Source organism: Cinclus cinclus, chromosome 9 (assembly GCF_963662255.1).
Source record: "Cinclus cinclus chromosome 9, bCinCin1.1, whole genome shotgun sequence".
Taxonomy (NCBI): Eukaryota; Metazoa; Chordata; class Aves; order Passeriformes; family Cinclidae; genus Cinclus; species Cinclus cinclus.
In genome coordinates this window covers 8,764,732-8,785,732 of record NC_085054.1, presented here as the reverse complement: position 1 = coordinate 8,785,732, position 21,001 = coordinate 8,764,732, and the positions used below count along the sequence as shown (strand labels likewise).

Here is a 21,001-nt window from a genome sequence, read left to right as displayed (position 1 = left end):
AGAAAAGAAAGACATGTGAGTGTTCAGCTTCAAGCCTGTGGTGAGGAACAAAGCAACTTGTGAGCTGAAAATAGAACATGTATCTAAAGATCTTGATTCAGCAAGTTATTTAATGACTACTTTTTTCTCTGCAGTAGCTCATAATTTTTGTTGGAACTACTACAGAGGAGTCCCTGGCCAAGGGAGATTCATTTGGATATCATTTAGAATGGCATGTGCTCCTATAGACTCCTTTGAAGTGGACTTTGCTGCTTGTTTGGGACCTTCTTATTGCTCTGTACATGGATACAATTTTTCCAGGTTGTTTGAACTTCCTTAGTTTTCTTGAAATCCCTGATTTATGTGAAAATAATTTTTTTTTGGTCTGGTAGTTAATTGGCAAATATCCATTAACAACTGAAAAATTTGCTGGCATTTTCAACTGAAGGGCCAAGAGTTGGTTCAACTGTACAAGTGCATTGCTTGTACAATAGAGAAATGCAATATAAATACAAGACAATATTATAATTGAAAGTTACGTTTACATAACAGAAAACATAACAGGTAAATTTTCTTTCTGATGAGGGTAGCTTGTGTGGGACAGAAGTTTTTATTCCAAGATTGCATTTCTGATTCTAGTTAACTTCTCATCACCTGTGAGATTTCTAAAGATCTCATCACCACAGCAGTGTTTAGAGATTGATGAGCAGAGATCATAGTTTTTTATAAAGGTGAAAGTGGTTGTTGTGTTCTCAGCTTTGCATTCAGAAATGTCTAATTCAACTGACGATCATAGAAAACAAAAGTTCCACTTGTGTCCAGATAAAAACTACCAGCATATTGATTTTTTGTTGTTGACACTTAAATTAATTTTCTTTTTAACCAGATTGCTGAAGAATCTCAAGGCAGTGCTATTAGAAAATAGGACACAAAGACTCTCAAAACATCGTGAAATATTTAACGTGTCCTTTTCTTTTTGAATCAAAGGATGCTGTGACAATATGCACTCTTGGAGTAGGAACTGCTTTTGGAGAGTCCATTCTGGATAACACTCCTCGCCATGCTACCATTGTTACCAGGGAACACAGTGAGCTCCTTCGAATTGAGCAGAAGGACTTCAAAGCACTTTGGGAGGTAAGTTCAGATTTATTTGCAGTGTATGCAGAAAAAAAAAAAAAAGACTTGACCTTGAAAGTATATTTAATATAGTATGAAGACGTTTATACCGTAAGTGAAGTAGAATTTTTTTAAGTTAGTTTGGAAAAAAAGGGAAGGTTTTGCTTCTCTTTAGTGTCTCATATTATGTATGATTACATACTCCCATATTTCCTTCTTGTGGGCCTCTTGTAATGAAATAACTTAGGTGAAATTTCTGGTAGAATTTATTTGTATACTGCAGGTGTTGCTCTCTTAGCCTTAAACTTGCTTTTATTGCCAGCATTTATGAGGAGAGTCTATTCTTACTATACTCTGAAATTTTAAATTACTCTCCTTTACTCCTGTCTCATCACCAGCTGTAAGGGGTTTAGAATTTGCAGATGGATCAAGATGACTTAAAAATTAACTTACTGATTACATGTGAATTCCCTTAAAACTTTCCTTTGTGGAGAACAAACATACTGCTGAGGTTTTTCATTCTCTAGTGTGTGTACTTTGGTTTCTGCGTGGAGAAAACTTCATTAACATGTTGCTGCAGAAAGTTACTGAACTTGAATCTCTTTGCATTTTTGCAAGCACTACATTTGGTTTGAAAAGTGTTGTGGGAACTGGAAGGCATTCTTTTGGCCTTGCCTGCACTATTACCAATTTGTACTGTGAGCTTGTTTGAAATGGTGACTGTACAAGTGTAGGTGTTGTGCAGAGCTGCCAGATGGTGGGACAGGGTCCTAAAGTTGAAGGTCTAGGGACACTAACTATATTTAAGAAATAGGTGCTGGGTCTAACATTTTAGTTCAGATTCTAACTGTGGACAGATGGATTTTTTTTCTTGCTTTCTCTTTTCCTGAGAAAAAGCAGTATTATACTCCAAATATTTGTCCTAAAGCAGTTCTAAAGTGAGTATCAGAAAAAAAGCCAGATCCACAACTATCTACACTGATGAAGGAGATGGTACTTTCATCACCTGCCTACAGATACGTGTCTTGGAGCATAGTTAATGGTGCAGCATGACCAAGGCATGAAAGACCACTGTGTTGAGTGAAACATGCTTGCCATTGAATGCCCTGACAATATCAGATATCATTCTTTGAATTGCATAGCCAGGATTTGTACTGTTTTTTTGGCAAGTTCTACAGCTAAATTAAAATGCTACTGAAGTTTAGCAGCAAATTTGAAGAATTTGACAAGGCAATATTTTTTTTGCAGTTCACACTTTTTTTTTTTTTTTTTTTTTTGCTACAGCAGCTGCATTGTAGTTTTAGGCCTTGGCATGAAAAGATTAAAAATGCCAGTGGTTTCATCTGTTTTAACATATGTAGCACTTGGCAGTAGTCAGAAATCTGATGATGTAGATAGTGCTTTACAAGATAATTATGGGGGAAATAAATCCAGTTTTAGGTTTCTCTGGTAACATTTTTTTTAAAAATACACTTTTAATTGGTATCAGCACAGTGATTTCTCCCATGCATGTGGATTTCCTGCTAAGCATTCCAAGTTTTTTGTTCTTTATCAGAATTGTATGGTGTGTGAAGGTTCCCTATTAAAAATTTTTGAATCTTATATTTAAAGTTGTTTTAAAACAAAAATTTCAACATCATTTGCTATTTAATTACTAATGCAGTTGTGTTTCTAGCACTTTTGATGATTTTGCTGAGTTTTTTTGATAATAGGTGCATTTGGGGAAGGTGATGTGTGTTAGAAGCACTGGAGTGATCATAGGCAGCTTTAGCACACACCTTGTGTGTTGCAGCTTTTATGGAATTGGGCAGTAGAACATGTCACAAATGCTGCAGGTGTCAGTCACAGATCACAGATTGTGGTGCTTCTTTGCCTTTTGTACCATTTTTCAGTGAGCTCATATATTTTGGTGTGCTTTCTTTCAAGGAGGCTATCCCTGTGCTCTCAGTGAATGGAAAATTATTCAAGGAAATACAGCTTTGCTGGTTGGTCTCAGATATAATAGTTATTAATTTTTAAGGTATTGTTTATTTCCTTGCAACCTGCCAATCTCAGAGTCTGCATAAACCGCAGCTAACGTGTGATAAACAGAGAATGTTTAAAATTGATGGAAAATTATGTAAGAAAATTATCCCAAAATATACTAGCAGTAACACAAGTAGTATATTGTTATTAATATTATTGTTACCTGAAGAAAAGTAAATATTTTTCTAAAGGGAGACGTTTTATGTTTTGGGTGCTGCATTGTTCTTTCTGCCTAATCCTAAGATTCATATATCTTTGCTGTGACAAAGTCTCTATGAGGAAACTGTTTTGTTATGTGTCATTCAGTTGGGTTTCATGAAAACCCACATGAAGTCAAGGGAGGATCACAGATATTTAATGCATATGATACTGTGGAAAAATGGGGAAAGGCAACAATGTCAGTTCATTGCAGTCCAGATATTGTAAAAGCTAAAATCTGGGGGCAAATTTCAAGTCTCCACATAATGAGAATTAATTAATGAAAGAGGTGTTTTATCCAGAAAAAAAAAATAATTCCAAAATAATGTAATACTGTAGTATAAGAACAACCTAAATAAATTGTAGGGTTAGTATTCTTAAAATGCTTGCTGATTTTAAGTATGTAGAATTTTTATGATTAATAATAGAAGTAAAAAAAATACAATATATGTTACTTTTTAATTTATTTGTTTTTTCCCCAAGAAATTCATTTTTGGAGAAATTTACTTTATTTCCTTGTTCTGAGGGAAAGAAAAAAATCAAAACTCTGGTAACCAAATAAGGATTTTTGGCCTACAGAGGAAAAACAAACTGATTCAGTATTGACTTTAATTTACTGTGGAACTAATCATAAATGCTAGGACTAAAAGATATGAAGTATCCTTAACACTAAAAATTTGTTCATACTGAAGCCTACTGATGAAGTTTACATTTGCAAAAAATATTTTTATACCTCAAATCTATACAGCTCTTTGAAAGACAAATACATATCCATTATGCTGCTTATGAAACTTTTAGTATATATTTTGAAACTAGATTTTGAGAGAAAAATAATTTATTTTAATTATTTATAAGTTTAGAAAGCATTTTCATAATCTCTGAAACTTCATATTGTGAATTTGGAGACTTTTCTGAGTTTTGTTTAAATTGAAAAGTAACTTGTCCTGTATTAGCTATATTGCTCTAAGAAGCAATTGTATTGGTAGGATGATTCCCAAATAAGGTGTGTTTTATTGATGAATTTAATGCACAATATACAGCAAAGGTATTAATTTCTATGAGTGCTATTGTAATTGGGTCTATGCCTGAAAGAGATAGCTACTACTAAACTGTCTTCTTTCTTTTTTCATCATTAGTAGTCTGCCAGTTTTATAAATTGTAGTATTCTTTGAGGAAAAGATAGGATACTCTTTATCAAAAATATTGTAAGATGCCTTCTGTAATACATGCAGCCCCATATTCAGTCAGCCCTTTAAGTACAGAAAGATTATCTGTGACCTTCATTTCTAGCAGACAGGGTATGCTGGTCAAAACAAATGACACTGTCCTGATAACAACAATTACCAGTTAAAATGGGCCAGTCTTCCCTCTAATGACTGTGTCTGTTGAAGTAGCATCCTGTTGGGGAGCATCTGTTGATCTCTGCTTATTCATCCTTGGACACTCCTCTATCAGTGCTGTTGCAGTGGATTAATGGTGATGAAATCTCACACTGAATTCTCACACAGCTGAGCAGGGTTCCCTGATGATGAAACTAGTAGGTTATGGGAATCACTGGTGATGTTCCTTTGTGCATTGATTGTCCCTGGATTTGGTGTCTGAAGAGCAATAACAAACATGAAAAGAAGTAGCTCATTACTGTTACCACACTGTAGACTTCCAATATACTCTATGAATCTGTAGGAAAAAATACTGTTGGTGTTGATGAGGGCTTGCTTTCCTTCCTTAGCATGTATAAGTAATTGTGGTGCTAGCTACCTTGTCCAACAAAACTACTTCAAAGCACAAAGGAAAATACATCCAAAAATAAACATGAAAGCAGAAAGCTTTTAGAAAGCTACGCATGAAGAGCTCTGGTCACGTACATCCTGTTGGGTCACTACCTGGATCCACCCCTAATAACAGGATTCTTTTAAACAGAGAAGGAGGGAAATGATTGCATTTGAGCAGTATGATCGTTACAGAAGCTCTGCATAGTTCATCCTCAGGCTTTGTCCTTTCATGCAGATGAAAACTGATTGAAACCCAGACAGGAAGGGAGTGAATCTGCTGAGAGATGACTTATTTTTAGAGGTCTTTCCTACCACAGTGCATTACTCAGCCTTCCTTGGATAACATACGAATAACCAATTTCCTTTTTTGTGAAATTAGACTGTGTTAGAAGTTACTGAACATGCCTTGAGAAACACTTGAGTAAATGAAGAGCAGCTATTACTTCGTTATGCAGTGACTTTGGAGAGAGGGAGACTTGGCCCCTGTAAGGTCAGAATGAATGTTTTTTTTAAACTCCTATTCAGCAGCACTTACACATCTTGTAAACTGATAAACTGTAGTGTAACTTGCTTCCTGCTTTTGCCCATCTGCTGTTAATTCAGTAGCCCTCAGCAGACTGAACTGCTCTGTAATTATAGCTTTGGGAGAAGCAGCTTTCTTTTCTGACTCCCTCCGTTTTCTGAGCACTGTGAACACTAGGAACTAGTTTGAAACCAGATCTGTCAGAATAGAAGTTTTACACACCCATTTCATTGGAATGCCATGTAGGAAGAAAATGTATTAAAAGGGGTGCTGTAGCACTGTTCTGTGGGGTTTCTGAGTAAGGCTGAAGTTATCAGAATTGGGACCGCAGTTTTCCATGCATTTGTATTGAATAACAGTTTATCACTTTAAGGTATATCTAATCACACCTGTCATATCAAGGTATAATAACGTTTTATGTCCTGAGATTATGGCATTAGGAATTATGAAGGCACTATAAAAATGCATTAATGAAAATAAATATGGAAGAATTTAAATTTGTCTTTATCCATTTGGTCATATGGTAAGTGTATTGTTTATCATGGATGTTACTGCATCTCGTGTGGTGTTTTGCAGTGTAATGCAGTAGGCAGCATTTCAGAGAGGTAGTCTTTTCCTTGCCTTAGGCTGTTGGAAAATACATGTTGCATTGTTACATGAGAATCTTCTTGCTTCTTTCTCTAGGAGACTCCTGAACACTTTAATGTGCTTAAGGAGTATTAGGAATCTCACGTAAATGTCAGTACTTTCTAATATACCTTTTTACCAATGAGTATTCCATACCAGAAATTCTTTCCAGTTCATTTGAGTGAGAGATTAAATTTGATCTGAAAAATGTAATATTGGAAGGGGGGAATCAAAGAAAAAAATCAGATTAATGTCCAGCCCCTAAACTATCACCTTGATTTATGGTGTACCACTCTGCCCGTTTATTGCGCAGTAATCAATTGCAGAAGTCTCTGCCCTGATTTACTGATTTCCCATAGGCAAACATAGTAGAGGCATAAAACTACAGTTAATAAAATACAGAATATTTAGCTTTTCAGGATGGGTGATCGTGTGATTTAAAACAGCGAAATGCTTGGAGACCACGAAAGTATAAAAAGGTGGTCATGGAACACTCACTGTCTTTACCTGCTTCGTGTCACTCTCTCCATTGACTGCTCAAATGATTCCTTGATGATTTGTCTCTCTAATGGGATTTTATTTGAGAAGTGTAAAAGTGATCAAATTGTGGTAACCTGCATTTTCAATGTACCTGGTATAATGTGTTCCCCAACCTCCCAAATAGCCATCTTGTCAGAATAAGGAAGAATTATTCCATGTTGTCAGATACAGAAGACAACAGAAGAGGGATGTGGAGGCGATGCCTGGAGAGGCTACCTAGAACAGAGGCTAGACAGGTTTAAAGGATAAAGGTAGGTATTTATTGAAAGGCCTACAAGGGGTACACCTTGGGTAGTGCAGGAGTCTCGCAGAGACTACACCCAGGATGGACAACCATCATGGGGTTTTCAGACAGATATAAATTTGATTTGTTTGCGTATCAGAGTTTAACTGGCCAATTACAGCTCCAGGTAATAGTCACATTCCCCCAGTTTGACCCCTACTTTGCTGTTGTTTACGTTTTTTTGGTGCCTGAGAAAGTGAGGTGTCCTTGAGTATCAGGCGTGGAGAGAGAAATTGTTTTCACTGAGTGAGAGAACAGTAGCTGACAGTCTGTGGAGTTTTAGAGTTATACACTAAAGCAGTATGGATCCAAAAAATAAAAAAGCTAAAACTTAAGGAATCAGAAGGACCCACGTGTATGGAATCTGTTGCCTTATGTTGTCTGCAGATCTCAGCTGATGACAAATACACATTTTTATGCAAAGATTCAGAGCTAGTTGATAACAAATACACATTTTTATGCAAAGATTCAGAGCTAGTGTGAGTGACACTGAAAATTGAAGTGGTGATAGGCAAGATTTCTTTTTCCTATAGGAGCACATTGAAGGAGGAAGAATATAAAAAATCCCTGTGCCCAGCTTTAGAATATGACAGTAAACACAGAATTGGCTAGATGTGATCAAAGCTGTGAGAATAGCTAACATCCCACCTTCATACCTTGTGTTAATACTGGGAAAGCATGCAAGTACTCACTTGCAACAGGGAAAGATTTCACATTTGTTACTATGCCAAGAAGAAGTACCAGATAGTGCTCCCAGTTTTTCTGGTATGAATTAAACATATTTCAAGTGAATGCAACATAACTGATTTAATATGAGGAGCTACGTGGGGGCAGATTCTGGCCTTTAGTACTGCTGTTACATTGGTTTAGATCATCTTCATAATATGCTTTTACTTTTTCTTCCTCTTGTTTTGCTTTGTCAGACACTTCTAGTTTTAACGAGTGATGCTCTGTCTGGTAGAGCAGCTTTACATGAGCATGAAACAGCATTTAACCCTTGGTAGCCAAACATAGGTCAGAACCAGCCATGTTTGTCAGCATAGTGCTATGGTGACTGCTGCTTTCATTTGGTTGTATTAATCACTTCGTATTTTAAGAGTAGATGCAAATTTTGTGAACACTGTATATGACAGTCTATCTCCTAAGGTTACCTTCCTGGCCATTGGCAGTGGAAAAGCTTATCTAGGAGCAAGAATTTTCACTTCAGTAATGCAGCATTTCTCTTGGCATGATATGTACTGATGAAAGTGTACAAGTGTTTTGGTAGTCTTGCTGTGATAAATCTTCTGCTAAATAATGGCATTGTGACTGAAAAACTCATAAACAGCTGCCCTGTTTCAGCTTATTTACTGTGCCATTATTATGATGTCCAGTATTGTCAATGAGGCAGAATTCTGAGAGAAGATCAAGTAAGTGTTAGCACTGTGTCCCTTTCTTTGTTGTTATCCTCGGTTTAAGGTGACAGTCACTGGTGCTTCAGACACCTCTTAAGCAACTGAAAATATAGAAAAATAACAGGCTGTTTGGAAAGGCCTTGATCCTTCCTCGTGTCTCTGCAACAAACTTTCCTGGTGCGTGTTCTTGTGTGTTATCCCTATAACTGATTTGCATCTCAGGCTTCTGATTTATTCTGAATCTGTTCCAAAGGGAACATTTTGTGACTGTCCCTGATCACCGTGCAGAGGTGTGATAGGACTGTGTAGATGTGACTTCTCTTAAACCATCCTACCATGTTCATTTCTCTTAGGTGCTATTCTGTATCACTGTAGTAATGACCATCTGCTTGAACCCCCTGTTGAATCCTGTCATAGCAGACACTGTGCAAAAATGTATTGTCATTCCTGTTTACAGGCCATATGAATGCTTATATTCTCATTAGCACTTCAAACGGTCTTGAATAATATTGCAGAAAGCTTGATTTACTTGAGGTTGTTTCTTGGGTAAAAAAGAATTGAAACATCCAGAAAACATGTCAGTCCCCCCATTAAGTAATGCCTTTATTGGTTTTCTCATATTTTATCATGATTAGAGGTGAAGTTGAAAAATATGAGTTCATCTAATTTCCCAGAAAATAAAGTATTTTGATTGATTCTTAAATTATTTAAATTACAGAAGAACATCTGAAAAACTGAAATGTGTACATTTAAAGGCTTCAGGTGTTTTTCAGGCTACAATTTTTCTTGGCAACCTTACTGCCAAACTTGCACTTTCTATAACCAGCTTTTTTATTAGAAAAGAAAATGCTTTACATCCTCAGCAGATTGTATTATTAAATGTGGTATCTCTAAGCATGATGTGCTAAATGGCAAAAACATACATTGCAAAACACAACTGGGGGGGCTCTGAATATTACTTCAGGAAACAAGCTTCTGGTCTTTCATTAGTTCATTTTTATTAAGTAAAAATGTCTCTCAGAAAAATGATAACATTTGAAGCTTACAAAATAGATTCTGGCTTTTTTCCCAGACATACTTTTTACTATCAAATATGTGTCTCATTCTCCTCTATCACATACAGGAAAAAAAAAAAGCTATCAGAATTATGTTTTTTCAGATATGTGTGCATATATAATCTGCTATTTATCCAATATGTATTGTGTGTGTATATGCTACAAGGCAAATTTAGATTTGCCTTGTCTAACTTCTGTGTCAGATTGCCTGGAGCTTTGGTTCTAGCTGTGTGTGGTTGGCAGTGTCCTTTCCTGCCTTGAAGCAGATACCAAAGAGGTCAAATGCATATTTGCTTACACTTCTCAACTTTGGATTTAACACAGACCATTCTTAGCTGTGGGGTTTTCTTTGAATGGGTTGTTTCAGAGATGAACCCTTTCTGATCTTCTGGTTGGTGTTATCATCTCAGTCCTTTGTCTCTTTTCAGATGGGTTGTACTTTCTTCCTTACACAAGAGTTTTATCTATTATTACTGTCCGTTTCCAGGTTATTGAGAAAAATAGTAAACCCTTAGAAGCTTGAGTTATTTTCTTTACAGCGATTGATACAAGTGGTGTGTTCCTCCAGGGCATTGGTATAGAGAGTGTGTGTTTGCATTTTGCATTTCAATTGGTGCTATCTGCTTGAACTATATAATAGGCGAGGCAAATTATCTGATACCATTTCTAGGATCAATGGATATGTTTTAATATTGATGTTTTAAAAATCCATTAGCTGAAACCTGCCAGTGTTAAAAAAATCTAGAGACCTTTGACAATGAGTTTTATGGCAGTGGATGATCTTAAACAGATTAACACAAGCTGAAAGTAAGGCTGTTGTATCATAGTATTATTCCTTTTTATTCCCACAGTCTGATGTAGTTATAAAATATTGTGTAAAAATATTTTTTAAATGTCCACTTACATGTAGCAAGAGTAATGAAACATACAGATCCTATTTAGTGGAATGTAAATTCTTCTAAGTACGTACTCCTTTGAATGGGCATTCAGCAACATAAAAGAAGCTAAACCTCCGACATTACGAATGGTTTAGACATATAGATTAATAAATGGGTTCAAAGGAAGAGTGCCCTTTGATTGCATAGATAGTACAGTTCTCATAGATACTTATTTCCATGGTCATAATCAGAGTTCAGTGATTATTAGAAACCTTAGCCTGGTTCCTCCCTGCTTTTCGTTCGTGGTGAAACACTGCCATGTTGAAATCAATGAGCATTGTGGGATTTCAACCCAGGTAATTATTAATTGCTTTTTTCTCCTTGTATAATATGCAGCACAGGCTGATGGGGGTAGGGTTCAATTCTCTTTAGCCTTATCCCTTCTGTAATAGTTTCTACCCACTGACACAGCTGATACAATGTGAGAGCAAGAGGCTGGAATCACTCTAATTCTTTTGTGGCTAAGTAGTTCAGGAGTGCTTAACACAATGGCCAGCCCAGTACTTGTACTGAGGGAAATCATAGCAAAGCCTTATGAACTTTAGGCATCCCTGGGTGTACTGAAAAAGGAAGATATAGAAAACTAAGACTGAAATATGGAATATCTCCCCTGTGGTAGACAATAAGAATCACAGGGCTCGGCCTGTCATCTGTACTGATTGTGGCCAGTCCCAGATACCAGGAAAAGAAAGATTTAAAAAAACAGAATAGTCCATGTGCAGGCTCTTGAATCAATCCTCATTTCAATATGAGTAGTAAAACTCCAGCAGTTAAAATTCTCAGGGTATTGCTCAAATTCCATTAGTTCAGTGAGCTACAGAAGTCCTAGAAATCTGTTCACCAGGAACGTGAAAGAGCCTGCTGGCCCTCAGAAATGTTTAAATGCCAAGCAGATTTATGGAAGCAGGTCTGCTTATGGATAAATATTTTTCTTTTGGTGAATAGTTGTTTATGCCACAAATATTGAAGAATACCACATAAGATATGGTGCCTTCTAAGGCAGGTGTTCCATGTATTTTTGAGCTATGTAATGAATTGGATGTTCACAAAATTTGCATTTTCATCTAGCATTTCTGTTACAGGCTGTTGTTGAAATCAGTGATTTAGCAGAATACGTGATTCATACCATCAGTCTGGTGTAGTGCTTAAGGCTCAGTTTTTTATCCCATTCCTGATTAGATATGACCATTAGTGTGTATTTCCTCTGAACTTTGCATAAAATACTTCCTCAGTTAAATCCCAAGTGAAGAAGTTGAAAGAAAGCTGAAACTCACAAATAACAGTTTGCACACTAAATATCTTCTGAATGAACTTTACTTCTGTTACTTTCAAATTGCATTGATAAAATATTCTTTTCTTTCCACATGCTGGATATAGCTTTAAGCCAGGCTTATATAATAGTTGTTTGAGGGTGATAAATAGTAAGAATTTTAAGTGAAACCTTGCTATCCTGCACCTAGTACTTACTGATATAGTTCAACCTGATGACATTTTAACCTCTGACCATTTTCCAAGTAATTTTTATTTAAGTTTGCATACCTTCACTTTCTTGATCTTTGAAAAATATGCACTGACTACCAGTGCAAACCATTTTCCTGAAGTATTAACAAAAATAGACAAACAAACTCTATTCTGTTAATTCCCACAGAACTCTGTCCACTAAGTGCAGCTTAGTGGAATCAGGTACAATTTTGTTTTAGCATAATAAAAATACACATTACAATGTGATTTTTGCATGACCTAATCTTTCAGAAATTGAGTCCTTCAAAGAAGTCATGCTGTTCTGAAAGGGCTTGTTAGAAAGGAACTTGTTTGAGTAACTTGGTCTTTTATGCTTAATTCTCTCTGGGGATAATGCTGGAGACTCTCAGTACAATTAAGGAAAGATTAAAAGCTCAGTACAGACTTATTTTCTCTTTTCTTCCTTTCTGCCAATACCCTTCAAGCCTGTATCCTCTCTGGAAGCATGAAACATTTTTCAAATGCCTTTTTTCTTTCTGCCATTATTTCTCACTTTTCTGTCTCTTCCATGGACTTATTAATATGGTTTCTCTTTCTACATTTGTCACTTTTGTTCCTTTTAGCATTTAATGAAAGCTTGTTGATCTCTGCTTAAGGGTTTATTGGGTGTTTCTCCTTAGGTTTATCAGTGAGATTTAGATCTTACTAGATAACCAGCAATCATGAAGAAGTAAGGAAATAATTCTCACACTGTTGAAGGTAGTTAGAACTGTGCTGTCACTTAGTATTTCTTAGCACATTTGCTCTGCAGAGCTAAAGGAGTGAAATGTAGTATAAGTGTAGACAAATAGATGTGTCTGATGAATACACTGATGCAGCAGCAGAGTTGATTACTGTACCCATTTTACATAATACTTTATCAAGGAAGAGCTACACTTCAATCTGAGCATGTAATTGCTGGGGCTTTTACTTGTGCTGTTGCTGTGGTATGGTTGGAAGATTATATACTTTGAGATTGCAATAGAAATTCACATCAAAACTTTCATTTTTGTTTCTGTCTGATGTATTTACATACATCTGCCACATGGAGTTGCGTTATAGAGGGTGTTACCTGCATCTGACCTCATATACAAAAAGCACTTGATGTAGTTTTATTCTGAGACAGGCTTCTGTTTTAACAAGAGAATGTGGATTTTTCTGCCTTTTAAATTTTCTGAATAATTAGTCTGTATTAGACTTCAGAGACTGATATATGCTACCAGTCAGCCCATGAGTATTGATACTTGAGTGGATTGTCAATTTTACACACTAAAATTATGGGAAGGTGTGAGGCACAGGAAGTACTGCAAATGCTTCAAGCCCTCACAATGGTAGGAATGCATATTTTCCTGCCACAGGAATTCTCTAAGACATTGATTTTACATGGGCATCCATACTGTTAATGCAAGTATCCTTTCAAAATGGTAGGTGAATTTCCTTTCCTGGTATCCATTAACTGGACAAAGTCTTTGGATAAGAATTGAGTTAATTTGTATTGAATAAAATGTAATAAACAGTTGTGATATGCTGGAGCAGACCATGAGCTGTGTTTTCCCTTCTTATTTAATGAAATAATTCATACTACTAGTATGAAGCTTCTGCTTTTTACGGTGGGAATGAACAACTTTCAGAAAAAAGTCTGTGAAACCCTTCTATTGCAAGTAGCTACTGCAGGAAGATGGAGAGGTACTTTCATATTTGCCTGCTCCCCTGGGATAGAACAGTGGCATAGCTCACCTCTGTGGTAGCAGTATGTGGAAGTACAGTATCAAGTGTCTAGAAAGAGACAGATAACTTGACTGTGATTGATTGTTTATTCGTTCTTGTCCCCACCTAAAGCAAAGTGTCAGCATGTTTCTTATGTCTTCACCAATTAACATTTTGTTGATTTTTCCTTTTAAGCATACTTTTACTGCTAAAAAACTTATTTCAGTCTACCTATGCATATCATCATCTGATAATGCTGTTGACACATATATAAATGGAAATTATTATTCTGCTATGCTGAAGAGTACAGAAGGAAAAAGTTTCTTTCAAAGTCATTAATGTTATAATGAATGCTCTCTTTATATATGTTATTTTTAAATGAAAGTTTTTGAATGGCTGGTTTATTATGAGTAGAATTTGCTAGAAGAGATGCCCTTGTGCCTGTCCACAAAATCAATGTGCTCAGCATGATGAAAATAAATAGAAACATATATCAAAGTTTTAATACTGTAGGAAGAAAATCTCTTAATGTTACTCCTTTTGTTTTCAAACTCTACTGCATTACTGATCATGAATGTGCTGCCTTCTTTAGTAGGTCCTTAATCTTTTCATTTTTACTGCCAGAGCAGTGCTTGTCTATTTACATTAGGCATTACTCACAGACTGCTGCAAAAGAAAACTGGGGGGGAAGATATTCTTACTTTGTTAGATTCTCTGCATGGTGAGAGAACAGCAGGATGGATTAAATATTTGGAAACTTAGAACGCAATGGTAGAGTTCCAGTAAGTTGTGCTTATTCTTGTTATAAGTGAAGCCAGTCAAATAACACTAATTTCATTGCAATAATGGACAGTAGAATTTGCCATGCCTGTGGAAAAATGTTCCATGTACTTTGTTTTCTGTGTCTTGCTATGACCAATACCTGCTATTTCAGAGAAGACTGTAGAAAAACCTTCAAACTGTTTATGTACTGTAAAAATGGCATCTAACAGTGGAGCATACTGCATAATTAAAAGCCTCTCATGCTTCTTCCCCATCAGTCTTCAAGGGTAGGATTAGTTCTGTCTCTTCTTTTGGAACTAAAATGATGTCTTTATTTAATGAGACCTTTATTTCCATTTCTCTGATTTCATGCACTCTCTCCATCTCTCCACCATGTCTCCACTGAAGAGCTATTTGTCTGTCTTGTATACTCTGTAAAGTTTTTGCTTTGTGCATTTTAAATATCTATGCCCAATGGCTTGTGAATGGGTGCTGCTTTTAAAGAGACGTTCCACAGTCAAGTGCATCACATGCTATTAACAAATTCATTCTGATTTCCCCTCCAGAATTTGTTTTCAGAGTTAATTCTTTTTTTTTTTTTTTTTTTTTTTGTGAACTGCTTTCATGACCCTCAGATAATTTCTCTGTGTCTTCAGTATTTATATCCATCCCTGTTTGCACTCTGTGGTCGTGTCTATGTTTTGTCATAATAAAAAGAAAAAAATAAATTTCATGGCTATTCTTAAATCACCTAAAATGCCATCATGATTCTTTGTATACATTCTCTGGAAGAGAATTATATGACCCAGTCTTTCATATGTATGTTGAACATATCTGATCTGATGTTTACTATCAGTTTTGCCTGCTATCATTTGATAATTGTCGAGAAAAGAGCATTTTTCCATTGCATTAAGAAAAACTGTCACTAGTTAAGCTTACATAGATACCTATACAGAGGTAGCAATGATGACAGTGGAAGGCATGCTGTTGTGTACTCCAAATATGTTCAGGATTGTTGCTTCCTAGACTTTAATCAGTGTCTAGCTCTATGCAAATGATGTCTCCATTGAATTTCTCCAAATGTATCTTTTCCTCAGCATTCCTAATTCCCTAGAGACTTACATATTGCATTGGTTTTTGTCCATTTTTTATCTTCTTCTCCAATGTTTTCATGCTATCCAGTTGTTTGTTCTTTCTTTGAGAGTATGAATAAAAAAAAAAAGAGAACCAGTACCCAGCACTTTAGCATTTCTTTAGATTTCTTTTTATGTGTTGCCACGTTTCATTATCTTTTGTTTGCAGTCACTTGGCTAATTGTTAATTTTCATGATAGTGCTTCTACCCAAGACATTTTCAGATTTTTTTAAATGAGCTGTGACTATTAAATATTTTACTGATATCCAAATATGTGACCAGTACTGCATTTCTTTCTTCTCTGCTTCAATGATTAAAAGAAAATAAACCAACAGCAACCCACATAACCATATTAAAAGCCTCCAACTTTGGTTAAGTCAGTTTTGCTGCTTTGCAGGTTTGTTTCCATTAACTAAGTGAAGGCTGTCTAATCTAAGTGTAGTGATATTTATGGCTTCAATCTTAAAGAATGATTTCCAAGCATTTTTGGGTTTTTTGTTAATTTTAAACAACGTTAGTACATGGTGCTAGATACACTCTGGTCTGAACTAAAGTGGTTAGTGGCATCCATGTACATTGGATGGGAAAGAATGGAAAATTACTGCCATTCTGATATTGTAAAGGTTTACAGAACCAGTCGGGAAAATTCACTCGCAAATGAAAGAAGGAAAAGTGTATTAGAAAATAACATCTTGGCAAGTATATTTAATTCCATTTATTTTTCTGTCTTACCTGTTTTCATTCCGCTTGTGAGTTATTCCTGGTTGTCCCTGGGCAGAATATACCCAGCATAAAGTGGTGCAACCTGCATTCTGCTCTTTGGCGCATCTGCTAACATTTAAATAAATGAAAATTAAGGTTTTTGTTGGCACTGCTTCAAAGTGACCTCTAAGCATGATCACTGTTCTGCTACATTTGCCCCTCTGTCAATGTGTACATCATTATGCAAATAAAACCCATAAATTCTGAGTGATCACTTGTGTCAGTGAACACTGTTGATGACCCTGTATTCTGATAAAGTCTTAGTCTCCATGTGTTGCAGATGTGTTCTGGTGTTTGTGAACCTTTGTGCCCAGGTTGTCAGAAAGCATGAGGGGAGGGAGTGACCCTGAACTCACCTCCAGCTTCACCTATTTGCTTCATGTCACATCTTGTTTTCCAGTCAAATATTGGATGTCTGTTTAGTAGTAATTAATCAAGTCCAGGAAGATAAAGCAGAAATGCAGTAATTATGCACTGTGTTCTACTGAAGCTGTGGCATTCAAAGCAAGTGATTTCAATGGCCACTAGAAACTATTTCCAGTCTCCTTCTGTGCAGAATTTGTGTAAATATTCAACTGAAAGTATACTAAGCAACGTCATTTTGTCTTCAGAATGAAATTGCTCATCAAAAGTTGGATCAATAATCCTATGCTTTTCCCCTGAGACATGGCTGAAGCAAATAACTCTTGTTTCTGTGTCCTCTCAACAAACTTGGTTTTTGTTTGCCCTCCTGACTGTTGTTTATGTTCTCACAGTGCCTGATCTCCGAAATGTGGTAATGTTCAACAACCAAGGTTCACTTTTCAATAACATTTTAGCACCAGTTCCAGCTTCTCTTTACACTCTTGACTTCTTACTAATCCATGACTGCCATTTTACCTTTTGCAGCACAATTCTTTGAGAAAACTGCCTTATGCAAATCTTACTGATGAGGTTAAGAGGGTGGTAGGAACCTGAAATTTATAGAAACTTTTCTGCGTAGAAGAGTGAAAAAATGCATTAAATATAATGAGTTACAATTAAATCCAGGGTTGTCGAAGACAAAGAAAAATATGGAAAGAATCCCCATTGAAAAGAAGCAGTGTATCTGTCATGTCTAGATTTACTTATTCCAAACTTAGTTGCAGGTGAAGAGAGTTGCTATATGTGATGTGCAACCCATGGCAATGAATTTCTGGATAAGAAACCTGTCCCACACTCACTGTATGGAATGTTACATCTTTACCTAGGGTATCTGTCTCCATTTGCTAAAACAATTTTCTCCTCTTTTCTTCACCCAAGTTGGATTTTGACCGCTAATATTTTTTTAAATGAGGTCTAGTGTGTCTTCCAGTGGCCTTTATACACAGGCTTTCTGAAGCTCATCTTTTTGTGAGGCCATATCTGTCCATTGGGCAGATGCCCCATAATCAGATGAGGAAGCTCGTTCACCTGGTTTTGAAGGCTATAAAGCTAATTTTATGTCTCTTGGTTATTAAATATACATTTAATTATAGATTCAGCCTGCTGGAGATTCTTTAAGGGAAAGTAAGGAATAAAACACACTATTATATTGCCATGCAGTAAGATGATTTTAACTGTCACCCTTTATTCTGTCTTCAACTTTTATGTGAAGTAGGAAAGGGACATTTCACAACAGTGACAGTTTTTACTACATTTTAGATGTGTCTGTATTAATCTTTAATAATATTGTTGATCATTTAAGCTCCAAAATTCTTCCTTCTTGTCTCAATATAATATTTGACATTTAAAAAAAAATCAGTTACTTGCATAAATAAGCATTCTGGTCTCTCATTTGTGGTTGTGAGAACCTGAATTTTTGTACGTTTGCTTGAAATTGATGTGGACTTTAAATCAATAATTAAGTTAGGAATACATTTAAAAGTTTGCTTTGAAATTATTATTTTTTTTTTTGTGAATAACACCCTCTTCACAAAACTGTTTCGTTCATTTCTTCTCCTTCCACTTCCCCCTCCTCATTAACTATCTTGTCTTTTAGTAGGGTTTTAATGTGTTTTTTTCAGTGGAGGAGTCATGTTTAATTAAAAGTTACTTGCATGTTTTCAATTATAGATGATAATTTGTTTGACTTTACACTCTCAATTGCCTTGAGTAATTTCCTGTAGAAATACATATAATCCATTTGCATGTTTGGAGTATTAGTGTGTTGTTTGCGTAGCTTGTGTGTAACACTTAAGGAAACCACTGGGGCTTAGAAAGAACCGATGATGCTTTTTAGTGGCAGTGATACAATGGCTGTTCTTTCTTCTCCTTGCTGAATAGTTATGAAAACAACTTTTTTCACAAAACTGGATATAACATTATCAAACCAATATGATGTTTCAGTAAAAGCTTGGGAGTAAAGCATGTGGGCCAGCAGTAATGTTACATCCATAAGAACTTGACATAAGTCAGTACTGATTGGTGTTAATTCCTCACTTCATGTAGTATAGCAGAGAAAATACATATTAACACATCCCAATATGTTGATACATGTCAGAATTTCATTAGGGGTAAATATGTAGCTTTTAGCTGCTGAAGATAAGATAGCAGGAGGCTTACATGTTGTTGCACCATGTATTAAAACCAGTTTGTTTGGTCTACCAAAATGAACTCTTGTGTTCAGTCCAAGTGGAATGGAGTATATGGTTCTGCTCTCCCAGATTTAGAAGAGATGAACTCAAACAGGGATAGATGAAGAGAAGGACAACTAGTGGTAAGGGAGATGGACTGTGTTTTACATGATGAAAGAGCATGTCTGGGTTACTCTTGTTGATGTGAAAGCTGATAGGGAACTTGGTTGGTGCCTGTAAGTACACAAGACCACCATTCAGGGGATGTAAATTGTTAAAGGATGGTGCTGCTCAGGAGCAGATGGTTACTAATGCAGATTGAGTGTTTTGAGTGTACATCAGAAGTTTTTTCTAACCATCAGAGTGATGAGGTTCCAAATAAACATCTGATGGTAGTTTGGGGACAATATAAATGGTAAAGTTTGGAGTTGATATTTTAGAGTGAATCTATGTGTATCTGCAATAGCAGCTCCAGTGCTGTTTGTACATCACATTTAAGGATTTCAGTATTTTGAATAAATACATTTTTCCTAGTACAGAAAAGACATACATGAAACCATGCAATCCAATTGTTGTTTCAGTTCTTAGTGAAAAAAGTGTCCTTGCAACTGGTACTGCTTTCAAAAGTGACAGTACTTTCCAGTTTGTTTGCAACATCCATGCCACACCGTTTTGTTGGTGGAATCCTGTCAGGAGTGTCAACATCATTCTGCCCTTTCTGATGCAGTGAATCTTCCTGTTTTGGTGTTGTAGTGTGTTTCTCCACAGAAGGGAAGGAACACTCATAACTAGAAAACTGCTAGTGAAATAGAGCTATTTTTTTTAGGATAGAGTCCTGACATGACCGTTGGGAATTTTAATCCCCAAGGAAGACAAGCGAATGTAAAATTGCAGCTCTTTGGATGAGCGGAGTCCTGAGGAGGACTTGAAGTCAGATGGAAGAGTAGCACCAACCTTCATCTTTAAGGAAACAGAGGCTTCCAGTTCTTTGAATGTATGGAGGTAGGCACCTCTCACACAGAGACTTCTCAGATTCAGAACCAAAAGATGCTTACTCAGCATTTGCCAATTGCTCTCTGAAGGCTGGAGGGACATGCCCTCCATGAGAGCATGATGAGGCACATCAGCCCCTCAGTGTTTCCATTTCCCCAGCTCAGTACTGGGGATGCCTTGAAGCTCTTCTTTCACAGACCTTTCCTCAGGAGGCTGTCACTTTCTCTGGATGCCTGTCTTCAGTCATACATTTCATCCCTTAGCAACAACACACAAAAAGAAAAAGAAAGCTGAGGTGGATTCAAGTAGTCTCATGCAGTCCCACACCAAGATCTAAAACTGCCTTTGAACAAATTCTCCGCTAATGATTGTGCTTAGGTCTTCCCTGCATTCTGTCCCCAAGGTGGCAGGTGTAAAAGTCATATATGTATAATCCAGAAAGCACTTTGAAATGGATGTTACCACATTAGACTTTCATATTAGAGCAAAAATAATCCTTTGTCTTAGCATTTATTTATGAAGTAATGAGTTCATTCAGTTTCCCTTTCTTTCCTGCTTAGGGTAAGGCAATCCATATAATGTTTTTTAAAAATGAATGCTAATAATAGGCACCGAATAGGTCTTTATGAGTAGATAGAATGTTTCCACTGCTCAAATATTGCTAGTGTTCAGGCAGCACATATTTCTCGTTTAATATTCAGGTATGGCATTTGGTTCTTAAAAACAGAAATACTTCTGTGGTCAGAAAGAGTAGCAGCTAGGAACAGCAGTGATGTGAGTCATTTTGACAGTGAGCAGACTGTTCACATTTTCAAGACTAGATGGTCTAAGACATCACTTTTTTCCTGAATATTTTTCAAAGTTCTAATGAAAATTTAAACAGTTGTGTCTCATGGTGTCTTGAATTTAAAAGATCATGAATTAACAATTGTATTTTACTGCTAAGATAGCAAGTGTTTACTGAAAAGTGAAAATAGCAACAAAAAAATTGTCATGTTCTTTTAATACTTTTAATAGTTGAATTTGGCAATCCCATCATGCAAAATAAGTCAGTCCTAAGGCAAAAGGGAAGAATTTTTGATGAATGCATATACTGTAAGGCACTGAAATAAATTTTAGC

General features: G+C 36.2%; 1 protein-coding gene across 1 annotated transcript in view; it reads left to right on the top strand.

The window, feature by feature from the left end:
• The window catches only part of RAPGEF4 (Rap guanine nucleotide exchange factor 4), a 145,180-nt gene that overhangs the window by 18,489 nt on the left and 105,690 nt on the right, over positions 1-21,001 (top strand). The window contains exon 4 of the mRNA XM_062498001.1: positions 967-1,113. Coding sequence (XP_062353985.1) covers positions 967-1,113 — 147 coding nt within the window. The remainder of the gene's footprint in view (positions 1-966; positions 1,114-21,001) is intronic.